At 45.7% G+C, this 23,097-nt stretch overlaps 1 protein-coding gene across 8 annotated transcripts in view; it reads left to right on the forward strand.

Annotated features, from left to right (window-relative positions):
* Positions 1-23,097, forward strand: part of SPECC1 (sperm antigen with calponin homology and coiled-coil domains 1) — a 299,800-nt gene that overhangs the window by 141,041 nt on the left and 135,662 nt on the right. Inside the window, exon 1 of one of the 8 annotated variants that reach the window (XM_058676534.1) lies at positions 1,167-1,210. The exons of the other annotated variants lie outside the window; for them this stretch is intronic. Within the exon in view, the coding sequence (XP_058532517.1) occupies positions 1,171-1,210 (40 nt within the window). The 5' untranslated portion in view covers positions 1,167-1,170. Of the gene's footprint in view, positions 1-1,166; positions 1,211-23,097 lie in introns of those variants that run through there. 8 annotated transcript variants of the gene reach the window in all.

Below are 23,097 nucleotides of genomic sequence, written 5' to 3' on the forward strand. Positions count from 1 at the left end.
GAGTCCTCAGCACCGGGGTCCTGAGATGTTGAAGGGAAGGGTGAGTGTTGGGAATGGACCATCATGTTCAAGTGATGGAGACAGATCAGTGTCGCTGTCCCGCAGCCATGGACTCGGGGCGCGGAACCGATAATAACACGCGTGGACTCCGACTGGTGGTCGAAAGCCGAAGTTTATTAGTGGCATCAGACTTTATACAACGAGGATCATATGGGATAAGGGAGGAGGTATTGAGCGTATCAACCAAACCCATCAGCGGTTTCCGTACTTTTTTTATATCCCACCAAGTGTTCTCATTCACTCAACTGTTCTCATTCAAATGTTATCCAATCAATTGTAATCCTGTGCTCGCTGACCTTCTAGGTCACAATGTCTTTCTAAAGATCAGTCATTCCATTGATGATTTTAATAGTCCAAAGTAAGTCTGACTGCAAGACTTGGCTTCTCCTAAGAGCTTCCACTGCAAGATGAAGGATCCGAGTTGCTCAGGCAATTTCCATAAATTAATCCCCCCCCCTCCCGTAGCAGCACCACCATTTCGACTCGTGATTGGCATGCATGCATTCTTATGGTTAGTGATAGTCTGTCAGTTTTCTTCATCCTCTGTTCATTCACTCAAAGGCACACACAGACACAAAACCAAAACAAACACAACTTATTGATCACCTGTCCTGTGACAACTCCAGGTTTTTCTTGTCCTGATGGATCTGGTTTCACAGGCACAGGAATTTGCCTCTCCAGAGGCATTTGGCCTCACTCCGCCTCCCCGCAGTGGTTGTTTTTTTTTTTTTTTTTTTTCCCCCAGTCAACCTGGTCCAGCTACAGTTCGCGGCGTCTGCGGGTGGAGACTTGAAGTCGGTCAGCCGACTGCAGCCCCGAGATATGCAAACGAGTGGGCGGCGAAATGCAGATGAGGTGGGCGGGCCTCGCTCGGCGGCCAGCGTGGAGCCCGGGGAGGGCGGGCACTATGCAAACGAGTGGGCGTGACCCGCCCGCGCGCGCTGCAGCGGCCGCGCCGACAGCCGCCGGGAACTGGAAGGCGCCCGGCCCTTTCTTTGACTGGAGCGAACCCGCCGGACGCAGCCGCCTCGCCCGCGGGAGCCGGCGGCACGGTGGACGCTCGGTGTCCGAGGTCGGCCAAGCGGCCCCGCTGCCCGAACCGGCCGAGTTATGGGCAACCACTCGGGGCGGCCCGAAGATCCCGGAGCAGGTCCGTGTGATTGTCTGGGGCGCCGGTTTGGGGGTGGGGGGTTCTCCCCGAGAGCTCCCCTCCCCCACCCGCCTCCGGGCGGGCGGCCGCCGAGCTGCCCCGCGGCGCCGAGTGGGGCCGGAGTGGGGAAGGTGAAGTTCCCGGGATGTGATTGTTACCTCAGGAATGCGCCTGCTGGGGTTGTGAAATTACCTGTGCGTGTTCCACGGACCAGGAAATGCCACTTTGTTCGAGAACACGTACCTGGAAGCCCCGGGTGCGCCCGTTGGCCGGCGAGGGGGGCGGGCCTGGCGGTGGCGGAGGGTGGGCGGCACGCACCGCGGGGTTCGAGTCCGACTGGACCCCCACTCTCTCCAATCCCCCCCTACAAACACCACACCCCTACCCCTGCCTGCCTCCCTCCCGGTCGTTTCCCCCACTTGCGGGAGCAGACGGGTTCCTGCAGACTTTTCTGGGCGTTTGCCACGCAGAGTGTGACTCGACAGTGGATTTGTTGTTGTTGTTGTTGTTCATTGTCCAGAACTATCGGTGCGTCGTTTGCAGAAGAGCGCACGCTTTCTGGGTCCCGCCGGAGTTGGGGTGGGGGTGGCAGGGTGACCCCACGGCTCGCTTATGAATGTTTCTTTCTCGCCCCTCAAATAATCGGTGCTGATTCTGGGGTGCCAGAAACTCCTCAGGCTTGTCAGATTCTGGTCATGTCCTCAGAAACGAAGCAAACTCTCTGAAGAGAGTTAGCTGTGTTAGGACTGTCCCTTGTCCCCCTTCCTGGTCAGTCATGGGCACCGGGAGCTGTCGATCCACACGGGGTGCGTGTAGAAACAAAACAACATTTCTGTGCTGACAGGTGAGGTGAATGATGGCATTTTAGCCTCCGAAATTACCGTCCCTGGTTGATTGGAAAGAGATGCTTGACCTTGCCAGCTTCCCAGGGTTAGGGGAGGAGGGTGTGACCTGCGGCCGGGAAGCGAGTGTTTCTGTGACATAGGTCTCCTTCAAGTTTTAAATTTTAATTTGAATGAGGAAATTGAGACTTGAGAGAGGACACGGCTTGTCCGAATGACTTATCCCTGGACGCAGGAGCAGTGCTATAATTAACACCTTGGTCGTCTTAGCCCATAACTCTTCTTCACTTCCCGGTCCCTGAGCTGTCAGTCTTGGGCAGGTCCCTGGGACTGGGTGGTGACGGGCGCCTCCTTGGGCAGCGGGCAGGAGTGAAAACTTTGACAGTCTGTGCGTTGGAGTGATTTCATTGCGTAGGGGCAAGTCTTGAATTACACAGCAGTCCACCCAGATATTCGAAATAAAAAGAATGTTATTGGTTTTCAACAGCCTGTTGATCAAACTTAGAGGATCTGTTTGCCTTTCAGAACTCAGGCTCATGAATACATTTCTGCCCAGGTGTTGTGACAAACCACTGTGGTGCTACTCCCTTTGTGTTCAAATTATCAAAAGACTAGCACTGGTTGGAGCTTTTAAACATTGTTTGCATGTGTTCTGATTTCTAAGCGACTTTACTTTTGAAAGCAGGAAGTAAAAAAGGATTATGTTTAGGCCAGTAACTTGTTTTATTGCATTTTTTGGAGTTGTGTGTAATTTCACAGTAGGGCTTATGTCTGACTCGTCAATAAAGAACTTGATAAGGAAATCTTGGTGAAGATTTTAAATGCCGTTAGGTCATTGGTTGAACGAAGGAGTCTAATTTTTAGCAGTTCTTTTAACACTGTGATGAAACACTGTAGAATTTATGAGTAAGATTTTGGAAATTAGAATTGTACTAAAGATAATCTGCTTTACCACGGAGGGGTCTGGGACAAAATGGATGGCCTCCTGGCGGTAGTGGTGGTGCATTGGACTAGAATCTCCAAGAATGTGTGAGTGGGTCAGAGCAAGGGATCCAATGATGGTTAAAGGGGGAGGCATAGGGAGGGACTGGACGAAGCGAGAGGAATACTCATGCCTGGTTCCCTAGAACTGTGTCGCTGTTGTCCTTCAAGCAGACACTGATAGAATTCGAGTTGCGAAAGGTTCACTAGAGGGTGACCCAGGAGCAGGAAAAAGGGGAGAGAAGATGGAGTTTGGTAGGGAAAGCCTTTAGACCAGCCTGCAGATCCATACCTCTGCAGAGCAGTTGGTGTGGGCAGGAAGTGCCTCAGAGGGTGCAGATCTGGTGGTCGCCCTGACCCGCAGCTCCATAGCTGAGGCTGCCCACTAGGGTCCCCCCACCTCAGGCAGAAAAGGCCAATCGTTGGCCGGAAGCTGCCTGGGGAGAGAATGCCAGGATCCTGAGGTATGCTGGAGGCTGTTAGCTGACTGCAGTCCTTCCGGGTGAACCACAGATCCTCTCTCCAATGGAGATCCCAGTGGCACACTTGCTCGCTGGCTGCCCTAGGACTTCAATATCCGGGGCAAATGCGAATTTGTAAAAAGGTGAAGTCTTACCCTTTGGATGGGTTGGGGAAGTGGCTGCAGGCTTAAAAGGATTGGGATTACACCGTCTGTTCCAGAAACGTGACAAGGCAGAAAACTTTTTTTTTTTTCCCTAAGCCTGGGAATTAGCCATGGGTCCCTGTTTTGTGGCGGTTGTGATTCTCCAAGTTGTCGTTGTGAGTTAAAATGGCATTGCATTATGGATAAGAGGAATGGGTCATGTTAAAGATGTGACAATCTGCATGTAATAGGGCAGCTAGCATCAGGAGAACATGTCGCAGAGCACGTCTTATTCCCTAGAACCAGGGGTAGGGGACCTTGGGCCCGTGGAGCTCTATCAGACCCACAGAATCATTCGGTCTAGCCCTGCCAAGGCAGTCACAGGTGGAACCCCAACATTCAGTAAATCTGTAGCAGACTAATTATTCAGTTGATAATCTTGTATGGTCTGTGAATATTGTTGCATATATCCAGGTGGCCCACAGCAGAAAAAAAAAAAAAGGTTTTCCACCCCTGCAGAGGTCCTAGCTAGATGTCAGTGTGGGTATTGTCAGAGAAGGTCACTGGGCATGGTTGTGCAGTCTGCCCATCTGGGTAAGGGGTAAGGAGCCCCAGCTGGGACTGTACTGTTGTGGACCATCTGGCAATTTTGCCTTTTGTTACTTGCACAAAGTGCCCAGTATGCTAAAGGATGCTCAGAAAGCTTTCCCCAGCCCAATACTGGCGGATATGGGCTTACTATTTCTTTCTTTTTTCAAAATTTGAGCGAGAGACGCAGGGGGTTGGGGAGTAAGGAAAGAGAATGTTCATCTGTAACTTCACTTCCCAGATGCTTGCCACAGTTGATTAGCTGGAGCCAGAACCAGGAGACCCAGTCCAGGTCCGCCACAATGGGAGGCAGGCACCTAATCATTTGAGCCGTCGATGCTGCCTCCTGGCGTCTGCATTGCCAGGAAGCTGGAGCTGGCTTTGCAACCCAAAGCTGGGCACTCCAACGTGAGAGGTAGGCCTATTGATTGCTGGTGTACAGGCCTACCCCTTACTGTGTATTAGAAGTTTGCATGCATGTGATATCAATAGAAGTAAAAAGCTTCAGCCAGCATGCTCTGGTCTAGGGTACACTTGATGCTAACTGGTTACAGATGAAACCCAGTAGTCACTTAAGACAGAGTTAATTTCTCCCACATGGTGCAGTCTGGATTGAGGTGGGGACCGTGGAGTCGGTTGCAGGTGGTTGGTAGACTCGGGCTAGTGGATGTTCAGCATGACTCCCAGCTTACGGTTGGCAGGAAAGGGAGGAATGTATTGGAGGTCTCAGGAGCCAGGCCTCGAAGTGGTGCGTGTCATTTCCATCCGTATTCCACTGGCCAGACTCTGACACGGCCACAAAAAAGACACTGAGGCGCTAGGAAATGCCCGACAGAGGACAGCATGACATCACTGAGCCCTTGCAGTCTTTGTCTAGAAGTTGACCACTCTCAGCTCTGTTACAAAAAAACTTAATCAGGAAAGTTGAAGGACTTGCATAGTAAATGGCTGGACATGTTCCACTTCAATTCTGCAATCAATAGAAGATCCTCTGTCTGCTGGTTCACTACCCAAGAGACCGCAATGACCGGAGCTAAGCTGATCTCGGCCTCCCACGTGGGTGCCTGACCCCAAGGTCTAGGGATGTCCTCGACTGCTTTCCCAGGCCACAAGCAGGGAGTTGGATAGGAAGTGGAGCAGGCGGGACACGAACCGGCACCCACGTGGGATGCATTGAATGCAAGATGAAGGCTTTACTCATGGGCCCTCTACCTTGGTTTTTAATACACTTTTAAAAAAATATTTATTTTTTATTACAAAGTCAGATACACAGAGAGGAGGAGAGACAAAGAGGAAGATCTTCCGTCCGATGATTTACTCCCCAAATGACCGCAACGGCTGGTGCTGCGCTGATCTGAAACCAGGAGCCAGGAACTTCCTCTGGGTCTCCCATGCGAGTGCAGGGGCCCAAGGCTTTGGGCTGTTCTCGGCCACAGGCAGGGAGCTGGATGGGAAGCAGAGCCGCTGGGATTAGAACCGGCGCCCATATGGGATCCCGGGGCGTTTAAGGCAAGGGCTTTAACCACTACGCTATCGTGCTGGGCTCCAGGAATGAATTTTTTAAATGGTTGTTATCTTGTAATTCTCTTCAATGTGCTATGGTTTTCTGAAACTGGAGCTAGGAATTCAGGTCTCCCACATAGGCTGCAGGAACATAATTCCTTAGCCATCACAGCTGTCTTCCAGGGCGCGCCTGTATGGGAGGAGGCAAGTGCCTTAATTGCCCAGTAGAGTGTCTACTCCCGCCTTAACTGTTTGTTTTTTTGGCATTAGCTTTTAATATGCTGCTGCTCTGCACTGTGGAAGCTAAGGAATTAATCGTGTTTTCATTACTATGTTTATTCCTCTCATCCCCCCCATTTTGTAGGTCATACAAAACGTTCTAAACCTGCTTCCCCCCCCCTCCAAGATTTATTTATTTTTATTGGAAAGGCAGATTGACAGAGAGAAGGAGAGAGAGAGAGGGCTTCCATCCACTGATCCACTCCCCAAATGACTGCAACAGCTGAAGCTGAGCCGATCTGGAGCCAGGAGCCTGGAGCCTCTTCTGGGTCTCCCACACAGGTGCAGGGTCCTGAGGCTTGGGGCCATCCTCAATTGCTTTCCCAGGCCACAAGCAGGGAGCTGGATGGGAAGTGGAGCAGCCAGGACACAAACCGGCGCCCATATGGAAGTCTTGCAGGCAGAGGATTAGCCAATTGAGACATCGTGTCAGCCCCTAAACCTGTTGTTAATACAATACTCTTAGTTATGGAATACAGGTATTCACTCTGAAATTCAGCTTGGCTGCTTAGCATTTTCATTTAAACATCTTAAAATCATGTGGGAACTTTCTCTTACCACCTGTATTTCTTGACTAACTAAGATTAAACAATATTCTTGGCTTTCTGCTGGGTAAATGAGAATATAAAACGAGAGGACTTTGAAGTTAGTGGAAAATGAAATTAAAATAAAATCCACATTTTCCGTTACTTGTTGAAGACTGCTGATACCTCCAGGTTTCTCCTGCCTTTTTCTCAGCACCAGCCTTCTCTCCCCCCACCGCTCCCAGCCTGCCTCTTAACCTTTCACATAGCTGGAACATTTACAAGCTCTTCTGTAATTAGTATTGTTGAATCGTTATTGTCTGTAGGCTGGGGTAAGACTTAAAAACTAGCATTTAAAATATTAGGATCCCTTATGTGTTATATGCTGGGAGCTAGGTAATATGTCCGGGTTTATACAAAGGTAGTATAAACTTACATTGCTTAGCTATGGTCTATGATCTATTACTTAAAATGGAAGGAGTAGGGCCTGGCGCGGTAGCCTAGCAGTTAAACTCCTTACCTTGCATGCACTAGGATTCCATACGGGGGCTGGTTAGTGACATGCCCTCCTCCCCAGCCCCCCATTGCCCATCCAGCTCCCTGTTTATGGCCTGGGAAAGCAGTCAAGGATGGCCCAAATCCTTGGGACCCTGCACCCCAGGTGGGAGACCCAGAGGAAGCTCCTGGTTCCTGGCTTCGGATCAGATCAGCTCTGGCTGTTGTGGTCACTCGAGGAGTGAATCATCAGATGGAAGATCTTCCTCTGTCACTCTCCTCTGTATATCTGACTTTTCAATTAAAAAAAATCTTTAAAATGGAAGGAGTAAAGGAGTCTGTGCAAGTGTTACAACTTTTTTTTTTAAAAAAACCCTTTAAGATTCTTTGATCTCAGTGTCTAGTTTCTTTGTGTTAAAGTGTTTATTTGAAATTCAGAGAGAGAATCTTCCTTCCTCTGGTTTGCTCCCTAAATGCCTCCCAACAACCCAGGAAGAGTCAGGAATCCCACCTGGAGGTCCCACATGGTGGCAGGGTCATAGGTACTTGAGCCATCCCCCGTTGCGTCCCAGGGTGCACGTTAGCAGGAAGCTGGAAGGGAAGCAGAGGTGTTTCTTCCAAGCCCAGGTATACAGATACGTAATATGTGTCCCATGTGGAAGGTCAACTTCTGTACTGCACTGTGCCCTCCCAACTATTGGAAAGTCAGATATACAGAGAGGAGGAAGGACAAAGAAAGATCCTCCATCCGATGATTCATTCTACAAGTGAGCAAAACGGCTGGAGCTGAGCTGATCCGAAGCCAGGAGCCAGGAGCTTCTTCTGAGTCTCCCACACGGGTGCAGGGTCCCAAGGCCTTGGGCCGTCCTCGACTGTTTTCCCAGGCCACAAGCAGGGAGCTGGATGGGAAGCGGGGCTGCTGGGACACGAGCTGGAGCGCATATGAGATCCTGGTGCGTGCAAGACGAGGATTTAGCCGTTAGGCTATCATGCTGGGCCCAGTATTTTATTTTTTCTTTTTCTTTTTTTTAAAGATTTATTTATTTTTATTGGTAAGGCGAATATACAGAAGGGAGGAGAGACAGAGAGAAAGATCTTCTGTCCGATGGTTCACTCCCGAAGCGGCCACAACGGCCAGAGCTGAGCCAATCCAAAGCCAGGAGCCAGGAACTCTTCCGGGTTTCCCAATGCAGGTGCAGGGTCCCAAGGCTTTGGGCTGTCCTGGACTGCTTTCCCAGGCCACAAGCAGGGAGCTGGATGGGAAGCGGGGCCGCCGGGATTAGAAGTGGCGCTCATATGAGATCCTGGCGTGTACGAAGCGAGGACCTTAACCACTATGCTGTTGCGCTGGGCCCTGATTTTATTTTTTCTTAAAGACCAAGTTCATTCGTGGTGGTTAAGAGCTTGGGCTCTAGAGCCAGGTTGCCTATTCTTGTCCCAATTCTGCCGCTTCCTTTGAGAGTTTGATCCTGTTATTTATGTTCTTGGAACCTCAGCTTCTTCATGTGGAAAAGGAATAGTAATAGAACCGCTTCCTAGGATTGTTACCTGATAAGCTTCAGCTGTGAAACTGACTTAGTGCAGACTGCTTTTCTAATCTGGCTTAACTCATCCCTTGGACCGTTTTTTTGTCGTTGTTTTTTCTCTTTCTCAAATTGCATTCCCTTTGCTGGAGTTATTTCCTAGTTATTTCCAACCTTTTATATATTTCAGCATCCTCATATTAACCCCTTTTCTTTGATTTTTCCTATTGATCTAAAAAAAATTTCATCACCTGTCTTTTCTGTTTTAAAATGACGTTCTTTCCTGTATTTTGGCCTATTTGTAGCAGTTTGTAGTTTGATATTAAGTTGGAAGAGCGGATAATAGAGGTGTATGGCAACTTGAGCCAGGGAATCAGTGCCTCTATTGTCATTTGATGGATTGTAGTTCTCAGAGGATTACACCATATATATTTTCCTCAAGTTTGTTATGTTCTGTGTAGGAATTTTACTGACGTTTTGTTGGGAAGTGTACCCTTTTTGACCAAATAATGAAGAAAGCGCAAGGAACTACAAGATGCCTGTTCCAATGGAGATTAAAAGGTAATCTGCGGGGCTGACGCCAAGGTGCAGTAGGCTAAGCCTCTTCCTCTGGCACCAGCATCCCATATGGGTACCACTTTGAGTTCCATCTGCTGCACTCCTATCCACTGCTTATGGCTCCACTCCCTGCTTATGGCTTAGGAGAGCAACCAAGCATCACTCATGTCCTTGGGACGCTGCGCCCACGTGGGAGACCCAGAGGAAGCTCATGGCTCCTGTTTCCTGGCTTAGGATCAGGTCAGCTGCAACCATTGTGGTTGTTTGCGGAGTGAACTGACGGACGGAAGATCTCTCTCTCTTCCCCTCCATGGCTCTCTTTCTCCCGTAATTCTTTCAACTGAAAATAAATCCTTACAAAAAAATCTTGGGCATGGGTGTTTGAGTTAGCAGTTAAGATGCTGGGTTTCGTGTCCCACCTTGGAGTGCCGGGGTTCAGCTCGTGGCTGCAGCTGCTGACTCCATCTTTCTGCTGATGAACACCCTGGAAGATGTCAGGCAGGGACACGAGTGGCTTTGGCTGAGCCCAGCCCTGCCCTGGCTGCTGGTGAGCGTTTGAGGAGTTGAACCAGCAAATGGGACCTCTCTCTGACTCTCTCCTTTTTTTTTTTTTTAACATTTATTTATTTTTATTGCAAAGATATACAGAGAGGAGGAAAGAAAGAGAGGAAGATCTTTTACCCACTCATTTACTCCCCAAGTGAGTGCAATGGCTGGTGCTGCACTGATCCGAAGCCAGAAGCCAGGACCTTCTTCCAGGTCTCCCACGGGGGTACAGGGTATCAAGGCTTGGGCCATCCTTGACTGATTTCCCAGGCCACAAGCAGGGAGCTGGATGGGAAGTGGAGCAGCCGGGGTTAGAACTGGCACCCATATGGGATCCTGGCGCACTGAAGGTGAGGACTTTAATTGCTACACTATTGCGCTGGGCCAGACTCTCTCCTTCCTAAGTAAATAAATGAATGTGTACATAATTTTTAAAAGTTAAGTTTATATTGGTGCAAACAATTTTTTGAAATCCACGCATAATTTTTCATTTTCCTGCATTTTCATTTCATTCATGGAGTTTGCATGAATTGTTTGAAATATTCTTATATACATCAAAAATAAATGATAACATATAGTAAAAAAAGAAGGTAAGAATGTCAGTTTTTATTTGTTGGTGTAATAGATTTGAATGAGCCACACTGCTCATTAGAAAAAGCCTCTCTCCCTCCATGATGAGACAGGAAAATAGGGGTATTTATGGACACACACAACATGTCCGAGTACCTGGGTGGAGTAGCAGCTGCTCTGCTTCTGACCCAGCCTCCTGCCGATGCGTCGTCCTGGCAAGCAGCGGTCGAGGGCTCGAGTGCGGGTTCTCTGCCGCCCAGCTGGGAGAAACCTGGATGGAGCGCCAGGCTCCTGGGGCTTGCCGTCCCAGTGCTGGCTGTTGTGAACATTTGTCGTGTGAACTGGCGGGTAAAGATCACCGCTCTCTGCCTTTCAGCTAGTTGAAAATATATAAGCATTTAAAATTGTGTCTATTAATTTAGTATATTTAGACTCCTGCTAAATTCTGACTGATAAACATGTCCAACTTTCGGTTATATACATTTAGTATTCTAATGCATACAATTTGTAGCTGTTAAATATTCCAAAAGACTCATATATTCTCTGTATACGTGTATGTGTAGATGTACACTGTCAAACGCAAGATCACACATTACTCATTTACACAGTTTAAATTGGAGTAAATAGGTGACTTGTAACTCTAATGTTTACTCTTAAAACATTGAAAATCAAATTTATTTTTATTTTTTAAAAGGTTTATTTTATTTTCATTACAAAGTCAGATATACGGAGAGGAGGAGAAACAGAAAGATCTTCCGTCCGATGATTCACTCCCCAAGTCAGCTGCAACGGCCGGTGCTGTGCCAATCTGAAGCCAGGAGCCAGGAGCCTCCTCCAGGTCTCCCACACAGCTGCAGGGTCCTAAGGCTTTGGGCCGTCCTTGACTGCTTTCCCAGGCCACAAGCAGGGAGCTGGATGGGAAGCGGGGCCGCTGGGATTAGAACTGGCGCCCATATGGGATCCCGCAGCATGCAAGGCTGAGGACTTTAGGCGCTGTGCTATTGCGCAGGTCCCAATGGCATAGATTTTAAAGTTGCAAGAAGAATTGCTTATTTTTTTTTTAATTATTTATTATTTAACTTCATTAATTACATTGTATTATGTGACACAGTTACATAGATACTTGGGTTCTCCCACCCCTCCCCAAACCCTCCCACCATGGTGGATTCCTCCACCTTGTTGCATAACCACAGCTCAAGTTCAGATTCCCCCATTGCAAGCGTATACCAAACATAGAGTCCAGCATCTTATTGTCCAGTCAAGTTCAACGGCTTCTTAGGTATACCCTCTCTGGTCTGAAGACAGAGCCAGCAGAGTATCATCCCAGTCAATTGAAAGCTCCAACATACCATCAGCAAAAATTTACATCATTATGGAATTAATTGACATAGTAATGAGTAACCAATATGTTAAAAGTAAATGCGAGTTCCCAGCCACCTTCTGTGACCACCTCACCTATACTTCAATTTTAGTTTATACACAACATATAACATTCAAAACATAACATGTTATACATAACATCATATCATCTTAAATTAAGGCAAACATGTGGTATTTAACCTTTTGTGATTGGCTCATTTCCCTTAGCATTATGGTTTCCAGTTTGGCCCATTTGGCCACAAAGAACTGCATTTTGTTTTTTTTAATAGCTGAGTAGTATTCCGTGGAGTAGATGAACCATAGCTTTTTTATCCAATCCTCTGTTGATGGGCATTTTGGTTGCTTCCATGTTTTTGCAATTACTGATTGTGCTGCTATGAGCATAGGAGTGCATGTTGGTTTCTCATAAAACAAGTGTTCTGGATATATTCCTAGGAGTGCTATTGCTGGATCATACGGTATGTTGAATTTGAGTTGTTTGAATATTCTCCATACTGATTTCCATAGAGGCTGTACCAGCCTGCAGCCCCACCAGCAGTGGAGTAGGGTTCCCTTTTCCCCGCAACCTCGCCAACAAGTGTTGTTGGTGCTTTTATGCATGTGGGCCAGTCGTACTGGCGTTAGGTGGTACCTCATTGATGTTTTAATTTGGATTTCCCTTATTGCCAGGGAACTTGAGCATTTTTTCATATGTTTATTTGCCATTTGGGTTTGTTCCTTTGTGAAGTGTTTGCCCATTTCCCGTGCCCATTTCTTGAGTGGCTTGTTTGTTTTGACATTTTGGTTGTTTTGTAGCTCTTTGTATATTCTGGAGATCAGCCCTCTATCACCTATGTCGTGTGCAAAGATCTTCTCCCATTCTGTGGGTTGCCTTTTTACTTTGTTGATTGTTTCTCTAGCTGTACAGAAGCTTCTTAGTTTGATGAGGTCCCAGTTGTTTATTTTGGTCTTGATTTCTACTGCATTTGGAGTCTTTTTTAGGAAGTGAGGGCCTACCCCTAAGTGTTCCAGTGTGTTTCCAACATTTTCTTCCAAAAGTTTGAAGGTTTCTGGATGTAGGTTTAGATCTGTTATCCATTTAGATCTGATCTTAGTGTATGGTGAGAGATGTGGATCTATTTTTTTGTTTCTGCAGGCTATTAACCAGTTGTCCCAACAGCATTTATTGAACAGACCTTCCCATTTGCCTGGATTGTCGTTTGTCTTTTTGTCAAAGATTACTTGGCTGTATCTGTGTGGGTTTCCTTCTGGTGTTTCTATTCTGCTCCATTGATCTTCCTCTCTATCTTTGTGCCAGTACCACGCTGTTTTGAGAACCACTGCCCTATAGTATGTCCAGAGGTCCGGAACTGTGATTCCTCCTGCTAACTTCCTGTTCTTCAGGATGGTTCTAGCTATCCGTGGTTTTTTGTTGTTCCAGATGAACCTTTGGATCATTGTTTCCAGTTCCATGAAGAATGTTTTGGGCAATTTGATTGGGATTGCGTTGAATGTATATATTGCTTTTGGCAGTATAGACATTTTAATGATATTGATTTTACCTATCCAGGAGCATGGGATGTTACTCCATCTTTTGAGGTCTTGTTCAATTTCTTTTTTAAGTAGTTTGTAGTTTTCTTCAAATAAGTCTCCTACATTTTTGGTTAGATTTATTCCCAGATATTTCATACTTTTCTCTGTTATTTTGAATGGTATCTTGCTGGTTAAGAAGAAGAATTGCTTATAAAGCCCATGCGCCCCTTATACCAGTTATATTTTATTTTTATAGCTTCTAATAATTAAAAGTCTCCGGTTCCCATTCAAATGGATGTATCACTGGATTAAAAGTTTGTGTTTCTTTTGCACCAAAAAAAGGCAGTATTTCCCCACTTTGCACCAAAGACCTCTGAATTGATAGAGCACTGTCAGGTGTTCTGTCTCTTCTGTCTGTGTTAATAGTAAGACAAATGGGATTTGATTCTGGGTCTCTCTGTTGGCTCTGCCTACTGTACAGAATCATTTGTTCTACTGAAACTGTAGTATCATTTAAAGATAGAAACACACATCACAAAGTACCTTAAAGGAGACAGAACTTTGTATATGGATAGAAGTACAACCCAGGAAAAGGTGGAAGTATATTACATAGTAAATCATTGGAAATACCTAAAACAAAACCTTTTAAAGAGATACATGGGAGAAGTCACCGCTAGCTTTCTAGGATGTTCATAGATCGTTAAAACATTGACATGCTCTAAGTGAGAAAATTTCATTACAAACAAGACAAAGTTTATTGATCATCCTGTTTTATTTTTTTTAAGATTTATTTAGTTTCACTGGAAAGTCAAATATACAGAGAGGAGGAGAGACGGAGAAGAAGATCTTCTCTACGATGATTCACTCCCCAAGTGAGCTAAGCCAGTCTGAAGCCAAGAGCCAGGAACTTCTTCAGGAGCTTCTTTCAGGTCTCCCACACGGGTGCAGGGTCCCAAGGCTTTGGGCCATCCTCCAGTGCTTTCCCAGGCCTTAAGCAGGGAGCCGGATGGAAAGTGGGGCTGCCAGGACCAAAACTGGCCCATCTATGGGATCCCAGCTTGTGCAAGGTGAGGACCCTAGCCGCCAGACCCCTGGCTACTGTACCTGGGGAAGTAACGGAAGATGGTCAAAGTACCTGGTTCCCAGCCACGTTTGTGAGAGAGTTCCAGTCTTCTGACCTCAATCTGGCCCGGCTCTGGATGTTGCATTGATTTGGGGAATGAACCCACAGATGGAAGACCTCTCTGTTTCTCTCTCTCTTGCTCTTTTTTTCTCTATTTCACTCACTTATTCATTGTCATTCTGTCTTCTTTCTGCCCAAAACTGTAAAAATGTGTCAAAAAATATTTATTTGAAAGGCACATTTACAGAGGAAAGGAAGGATGAAGACAGAGATCTTCATCTTCTGTCCACTGGGCCACTCCCCAAATGACTGCAGTGGCTGGAGCTGAGCTGATCCGAAGCCAGGAGCAAAGAGTATCTTCCAGGTCTCTTATGTGGGTGCAAGTGTCTAAGGACTTGGGCCGTGTTCTGCTTTCCCAGGCACATTAGCATGGAACTGGATGGGAAATGGATCAGCTGGGACTGGAACTGGCAGCCTTATGGCATGCCAGCACTGCAAGTGAGGGTTAAGTTAGTTGACGTTCTTTGTTAAAACAGTGAAGATAAGACTAATTAAGAAAAAGAGAACACAAATACCCCAAATAAGCAATGAAAGAATATATATATAATCATAGCTGTTGGAGTCTAAATAACAACTAGAATTTAAAAAATGGAATTTTCTCAAAAAAGAAACCAAGTCACTAAAATCAGATTTAAAGAAATGAAGTATTTGTGGCCTGGTGCAATGGCCTAGATGCTAAAGTCCTTGCCTCACATGTGCCAGGATCCCATTTGGGCGCTGATTCTAATCCCAGCAGCTCCACTTCCCATCCAGCTCCCTGCCTGTGGCCTGGGAAACCAGTCAAGGATGACCCAAAGCCTTTGGACCCTGCACCTGCATGGAAGATTTGGAAGGAGCTCCTAGCTCCTGGCTTCGGATCAGGTCAGCTCCAGCTGTTGCAGCTGCTTGGGGATTGAATCATTGGATGGAAGATCTTCCTCTCTCTCTTCCTCTCTGTGTATCTGTCTTTCCAATAATAATAAATAAATCGTAAAAAAAAAAAAGAAATGAAGTATTTGTGAAGAATAGAAAGCTTGAAGGACATCACAGGTGTCTTAATGTCGTCTGGGGTGGATATTTGGCTGAGTAGCTTAGATGCCAGTTAGGCTTCTGTCCCATCTCTGAATGCCTGGGTTTGGTGTGTTCCTCTTGGTCCTGATCACAGCTTTCCACAAGTTGAGATCCTGGGACAGCAGTGATGGCTCAAGTGGTTAGATTCCTGTCTCTGATGTGGGTAAGCTGAACTGAGTGAGTGGCTTCCCGCTTCAGGCAGCCCCAGGACTGGCCACTGCAGGCACAGTGAACCAGGTGAGCAGAGCTGTCACACTCTCCGACTCTCAAGTACAGGAAAATAGCTCAGAGATAACCCTAAACCTAGCTGGGCTTTATAGGTAAATTTTTCAAATATGGGAAAAATACAATCTGTGCTATTTGAAGTAATGCTGTCCTTTTTTTCCCAGAGGTTTCAGAAAGTGTAATAAGGTATATACAGATGACATCTCTTGTTTTAATAAATAATTGGAAGTATATTAGGAAAATGACAACTACTCCACTGCATCTTGCGTCTTGCAGGTCTGGTACTGAGCAGTAGGTTAAGTTATGAAGTAAGCGATTCAGTATTAAGTTTATGCAGAAAAATACTGAAGACTTAATAGGACCATTGAATACAAATACAGACAAAATAAGAACATGGGAGTATTCAGAAGCATAGAAAAGCTGGAAAACACTGCAATTTAAATAAAAGTAGAACCAAGAGTTTTAATGCTTTTCCTAATAACAAAGCCTTTCAAAGTTACACCAACAGGGAGAACCACAGTACATTTTCCCCATTTGGTTGTGTAAGGCCCTGTTGAAATATAAGCCAGATTCAATCCAATCTTATGTTTTTTTTAAAAGTATTACGCCATTGGTTAAAACACAACAAAACAAAACTGATTTATTCTAAGAATGTAATATGTTACTGTACAGATTGCAACATCAGTAAATTTATAGAGAAAAAAATTTCTGATCTTGTCAGTAATGTATTTAATAATAAAATTTAACATCTGTCTCAGAAACATGTAATTCCTCTTGGAATGGGATGGATTCTTTCTTAAGATAACACATAAGTGATCTGAGAGCAGCATACACCATACTTAACAGGAAACTAACAGCATTCCGAGAAAGGTCAGGACCCAGAGTGCAGCCCTTCAGGACTGTGTGGCATTGTCACAGCCTGAGATTTTCTCGAAAATACTGTTCATTCATTTATGAAATTGAGATAGCAGGATTATTCATAGTAATCGTAGTTTTGTTATTCAGGAGATCAACTGAAAAATCATTAAAACTAATGAGAATTCAGTAGGAAATAATGGAGATTCAGAGGAAAATGGATATATATATTCATATTTGAGTTTGCATATATGTGCATGTATATATTCATGTAGAAAAATATACAAAGTAGTTTATGGCATTAATTAAAGCATTAATTATAACTTATAATTAAACATCACTATAATTTGTAATAGTATGTTTATAGCATGATAAACATAACATACAATATTAAAAATAATTATGTATTTATATACTTACATACTAAACAGAAAAGGCAATATAAATAAAATGTAAGTATATATAATTATATAAAGCGTACTGTATTAAGCATACTTATAAATTATGTTACCTAATATTAAAAGCCCCATTCACAGTATGAGCAAAATATGTAAAACCTAGTTAGAAATGTACAGTCCCTCTCTGATACGTTAACCCTATACTCAGAGACTTAAATGCTGATGAGAGAGATATGTGGAGGATTTATCTCCTATACATTATAGGCTTTAAAAAACTATTTATTCAGTATTTGAAAGGCAAAGAGAGTGCAGCAGAGAACTGCCATCCAGTGGTTCACTGCTCGGGTGCCCACCAGTGACAGGCTGACCTGGAGCAAAGCTGGGAACTGAGAACTCAGCCCTGCTCTCCCACAGGGCCAGCAGGGATGTTACTAACCGGAACTGTGGCCTCCCCCTCTTAGCACGAAGCTGAAGTGAGGAGCTGGGAGCTGAACCAGGCATTTTCTTTTGAGATGTAGGCATCCTAATATCTTAACTGCTAAGCCCAGTATTTATTATGGCTTTAAAAATCAGAAATAGAGACAGACAACTGGCACATTGGTTAGGGTATTATTTGGTACACTCGCATCTTGTAGTATTGCAGTGCCTAGATGAAGTCCCAGCTCTGCTTCCAACTCCAGCTTCCTGCTAATGCTCCCTCTGCCATCCTCATGGGAGCCCTGAATGTTTTTTTCCTGGCTCCTGGCTTTGACCTGGCTGCTGTGGGCATTTGTGAAGTGAACCAACAGGTAAGAGAGCTCTGTGTCTCTGCCTTTTTCGCTTTATTACATATAAATAGAAAAAAATATTTTAAAGATTTATTTATTTTTATTGGAAAGGCAGATCAGATTCACGGGGAGTAGGAGAGACTGAGAGCAAGATCTTCCTCTGATGATTGTCTCCCCAGGTGGCGGCAATGGCTGAAGCTGTGCTGATCTGAACCAGGAGCCTGGAACTTCCTCCAGGTCTCCCACGTGGGTGCAGGGTCCCAAGGCTTTGGCTGTCCTCGACTGCTTTCCCAGGCCACAGGCAGGGAGCTGGATGGGAAGCAGGGCAGCTGGAATACAAACTAGCTCTTCTGTGGGATCCCAACACTTGCAAAGTGAGGATTTAGCCGTTGAGTCATCATGCAAGGTCCAGAAAGGAAAATTTTAAATCAGAAATAGTTGCTGACTTTGTTTAAAAAAAAAAAAAAAAAACCAGTGCAAAAAAAAAAAATGTGTGTCACATAATGCAATGAAATTAATAATAATAAAAAAAACAATAAAAAAAAAAAAACAACTTCTTTTTCTTTTTTTGGTATTGGATGGATTTGAAAAATTTTTACCTCATAATAAATCTTAACTTTTCCTAAATTCCCCCTTTGGAACTTTTCTTTTTCACATGAAAAGTGAGTTAATAAAATACATTTTAATTGATACTTTAGTTTCTTAAGTATAAAGTAAGGGAGCGTGTATAAGGTAAAAAATTTCAAATTATCGAACTGTCACCAAAAAACAAAAAACCACAAATAAAGCATTTTTCAACTTTGAGCAGCCATTTCTGATTTTTAAATTTTATTCCCTTAAATGCAAAGGAAAGGAGAGTTTGCAAGATTGCCTCTAGGGTTTGTACTGGTTTTAACATTCTGTGGTCTTTGTTTTTAGACTCAACTCAGAGAACTGTTTTCGCCTCTTGTGCAATATTGCCTAAATGTGCTAGAGAGATGAAATTTTTAGTCTGAGTTATTTTACTTATTTTTTTTAAAAAATTCATTTTTATTGGAAAGACAGATACACAGAGAAGGAGATGCAGAAAGATCTTCCGTCCACTGGCTTACTCCCCAAATAGATGCAACAGCCAGAGCTGAGCTGGTCTGAAGCCAGGAGTCCGGAGACTCTTCCATGTCTCCCATGCAGGTGCGGGGTCCCAAGGTTTTGAGCTGTCCTTGACTGCTTTCTCAGGCCACAGACAGGGAGCTGGATGTGGAGTGGAGCAGCTGAGACATGAACTGGCGCCTGTATGGGATCTTGGTTTGTGCAAGGTGAAGACTTTAGCCACTAGGCTACCAAACTGGGCCCGAGTTATTTTACTTATAAAACAATTTTTATGTGGTTCCAGTCAAATCAGATTCATTTCTAGATCATAAAGGCAACATTAGAACTTTGCTGATTTTGAAAGGCTCAGGGTATCATTATGAAGACTTTCCTGTCACATTGTAAAACCTGCACCCAGGACCGTTGTCCACCCAGGCCTGGCTGCTATGCCCTGATCAGTCTGTCAGTGGCGTCCTGCTCAGCCATCAAGGACCTTTGGTGGAGGTCACGGGCACATAAGACAATGATGCCTTTGTCAGGTCCACCAACACTGCGGAGTCCCTAGCAAGGAAAAAAAAGATGGCAGCTGTCTTCATATTTCCAGGAAATTATTGAAGTTTCAGGAGGAAATAGATTTACGATTTCAGAGTTAATGTGGTTGGCCAAGTAGTTAAGCTGGAAGTGGAGAAAAAAACCCAGCTGTCCAGGACCTAGAGATCTGAGGGTGAGCACAGGAAACTGGGCCTCAGCTGTCCTTGTCAGCGTACCCCCACTTCCTGTGTTTCATAATGCATACCTACTCAGAGGCTTTTTTTCCCCCGAGATTTGTTTATTGATATGACAGGTACAGGGACGGAGGGAGAGAGCAACTGCTGATTTACTTCCCAGGTAGCCGTGACAGCCAAGGCGGGGCCAGGCAGCAGCCAGGAGCTTCTTGTGGTCTCCCACGTGGGTGTAGGAGTCCAAGGAGTGGAGCTGTCCTCTGCTACTCTCCTTAGGCTATTAGCAAGGATCTGGATTGGAAGTGGAGCCGCGGGGCATGATCTGGCTTCCATATTGGATGCCGAGAGCAGCCTTACCCACTAAGCCACAATGCCAGCCCTATAGATGTTCTTTTGCCAATATCATTCTTCCTGTGTTAATTTTTTTTTCTTTAGCTCTTGCGCAGTTACTGGAGAAAAATTGGTCTTTTCTCTTATCCTTGTTCCAGATCAGATCTACATGTGATTTAAGTGTTAAGAGTAGGGTTTATGATAAACCTGGAAAAGTCAAGTTGTAAACTTTGACCTGAAATTCTGTCCACTACAGTAGCGCCAGCAGCCTCCACAGCCCACGAGTCTCCTTTGTTCTGTCTGCCAAAAAGTTCGTCTTCTTTCCCTAATGGCTCTTGCTTTTCTCTCTAGCATCAGCCGCCAAATTAAAACAAAATAGAAAAACTGAAGATGACATTATCCTCATGCCACCTTCTGAACTATCAGCAGATAAACAAAGAGCCTATTCACCGTGGTCCTAAGAGGATTGTGAAAATTACCTGTTTCTGTTGTGTTTTTGGTCTCTTCTGCTCTCCTCTCAATTTGGAAACATTATGGGATCATGTCCTATAAACAGGAGCACAAATGAGACAAAGCAGTCTTTTTTTTTTTTTGGTAGCTTGTAGGTTCACAAAGTGTGTATGTGTGTTTACTTGTGTGTCTTTCCCTCGCAACTTGTCTGCATCACAGTTTTTTTTGTGTGTTTTATTTTGTGTTTGTGTGCTTTGGTAGGAATTATGAATTGGTAACTGTAAGAGAATAAGAAAGAAGACAGAATGAAAGTTATGTGTCATTGGGTCATGATGAAATTTAGCTCTATGTTGGAAATGACCCCTTGCATATAATAAGCTTTGATATCCTTGAACCCTGTGCAGAAAATAGTCCTTAATGTATCCCTGACATTGTTTTTCCTTTCACAATCTTCTCATGACTCAGCCCATCAGTAGTACCAGTGCTAATTCTGTACCAATCCTGACTCTAGAGGTGCTCTGAGGTCTTCTTGGTGGCTGTGGTCCCCCCGCACTGTGGTAGGACGGAGGTCTTGGTGGCTGCGGTCCCCCTGCACTGTGGTCAGACGGAGGTCTTGGGGTCTGCGGTCCCCCCGCACTGTGGTCAGACGGAGGTCTTGGGGGATGCATTCCACCCACAGTGTGGTCAGACGGAGGTCTTGGGGGCTGCAGTCCCCCCGCACTGTGGTCAGACGGAGGTCTTGGGGGCTGCGGTCCCCCTGCACTGTGGTCAGATGGAGGTCTTGGTGGCTGCAGTCCCCCTGCACTGTGGTCAGACGGAGGTCTTGAGGGCTGCGGTCCACCCACAGTGTGGTCAGATGGAGGTCTTGGGGGCTGCAGTCCCCCCGCACTGCGGTCAGACGGAGGTCTTGGTGGCTGTGGTCCCCCTGCACTGTGGTCAGACGGAGGTCTTGAGGGCTGCGGTCCACCCACAGTGTGGTCAGACGGAGGTCTTGGTGGCTGCAGTCCCCCTGCACTGTGGTCAGATGGAGGTCTTGGTGGCTGCGGTCCACCCACAGTGTGGTCAGATGGAGGTCTTGGTGGCTGCGGTCCCCCTGCACTGTGGTCAGACGGAGGTCTTGGGGGCTGCGGTCCACCCACAGTGTGGTCAGATGGAGGTCTTGGTGGCTGCGGTCCCCCTGCACTGTGGTCAGACGGAGGTCTTGGGGGCTGCGGTCCACCCACAGTGTGGTCAGATGGAGGTCTTGGGGGGCTGCGGTCCCCCTGCACTGTGGTCAGATGGAGGTCTTGGGGGCTGCGGTTCACCCACAGTGTGGTCAGACGCTTGTCAGCTTTCTGAACTTTGCTCACCTCTCCTCTGCTGCTGACTGATTCATTCTTGCATGCCTGGAAACCAGCAGTAGGCCTGCCAGAACCATACACAGACCAGAAGTGCTTGTAATAATAATAAAAAGGTATGAAGCTTACGGCAGGAACCTATTTAACCTCTCTGCAGATCACATCCTCTTCTTGGCTGATGATGTTATTTTACCTAGCTGAATGGCCCTGGCATTGAGCCTCTGTTGGAAGGTATTGCATAGGTGAGTGATCAGGTATCCTGTCCTGTTCCAGCAGCCCCTGAAGAAGTGCAGCCCCCTGGCCTGTCGCCGATACCTCCTTGTCTGCCTTCTGCCCTTAGGAGCCTGGGACTTGCCTCCCTTGGCCTAGGATGTTTCTCTCACAGCGCCCACAGTTGACTCCTCACCGGTTGACCTTAAGTCCCAGTTTACCCAGGAAAGTCCCAGGTCCCAACCCTTTGCTGGTTGATTTATTCTTAGTATTTTACCTGTCAAAAGTGTCCCTACTTCCTACCCTACCCTTAAAAAAAAAAAAAAAAAAAGTGTCCCAGTTTGGAAGATAAATTATACTTTGATCCCGCTTCTCATCCTTGCAGGTCTCAGATGTCACCTCCCTAGGGAAAATCTTTCACCTTCTTCCCCTGGGAACAGCTCAGATTTCCTCAGGATTGGTTGAATCCAGTCAGATGTGTAGGAAGTAGGGAAATTGGGGCTTCTTTCATTGTAAGGACACATGTCCAGGAGGAGGAGAGCAGGGAGCAGCCAGGAAGGCGGGGGAAGCAGCTGCAGCAGGGAGAAAGGGAGGCCAGAGCCCTGCAGGGAGCAGGCTGGAGACTTGCATCACTGACCCGGGTGCTTACGTCATCCCTCCTGGGCTCTTATCTGCTTTGCCCCTCAGACTCCAAGAGTCAGATACGAGTGTTTTAGAAGTAAGACGCTACAATTAGACTGAAGAGCGCTGATATGGGAGAGGCCTCTGGTGAGACTTGATTATAAAAGGATTGCACTGAATAAACAAGCCCGGCTCTCTGACACATTCTGGATTCATGGAGATGCGCTCTCAGGTCATTTCTCCTCCTGTCTTGGTCCGGATTGGATCTTCATGTTGGGAACCTGGAAACTACGCATATGAAGTCCCTTTCCACTTTTATAGAGAAGCAGTTCCATTGCACACCTTGGACATCCAACACCTTGAATTTCTACAGAGTATTTTATATTTTCCCATTGCAGGCCAGGAAAGAAACTTCCAAATAAGGATGCAAGAGCCATTCTGGGAAACAAAAAGAAACAATAACTAAAATAAGAGTGTAGCCTTTGCCCTGGCATGAAAAGAATGCAGACTGGTTGCTGACCTAAAGGTTTCTGTTTGATTTCACATTTAGGTGAAACGCTCAGCTTTGACCACTGTTCCCAGAGAGATTTATCTTTAGGCTTGGGTAATACTGAAATGGTTCTATTACAACATTGAGAGAACTGGGACCAATTTATTGATAAAACTGCCATGCTTGTTGTGTATAAACCAGGAGCAGTACTTAAAAGCTCAATTAATAATAATAATAATAAAAAAAAAAAGAATAACCTAGGTTCACAGATGACTA

The sequence above is a fragment of the Ochotona princeps genome, chromosome 17, assembly GCF_030435755.1.
Source record: "Ochotona princeps isolate mOchPri1 chromosome 17, mOchPri1.hap1, whole genome shotgun sequence".
NCBI classification, from domain to species: domain Eukaryota; kingdom Metazoa; phylum Chordata; class Mammalia; order Lagomorpha; family Ochotonidae; genus Ochotona; species Ochotona princeps.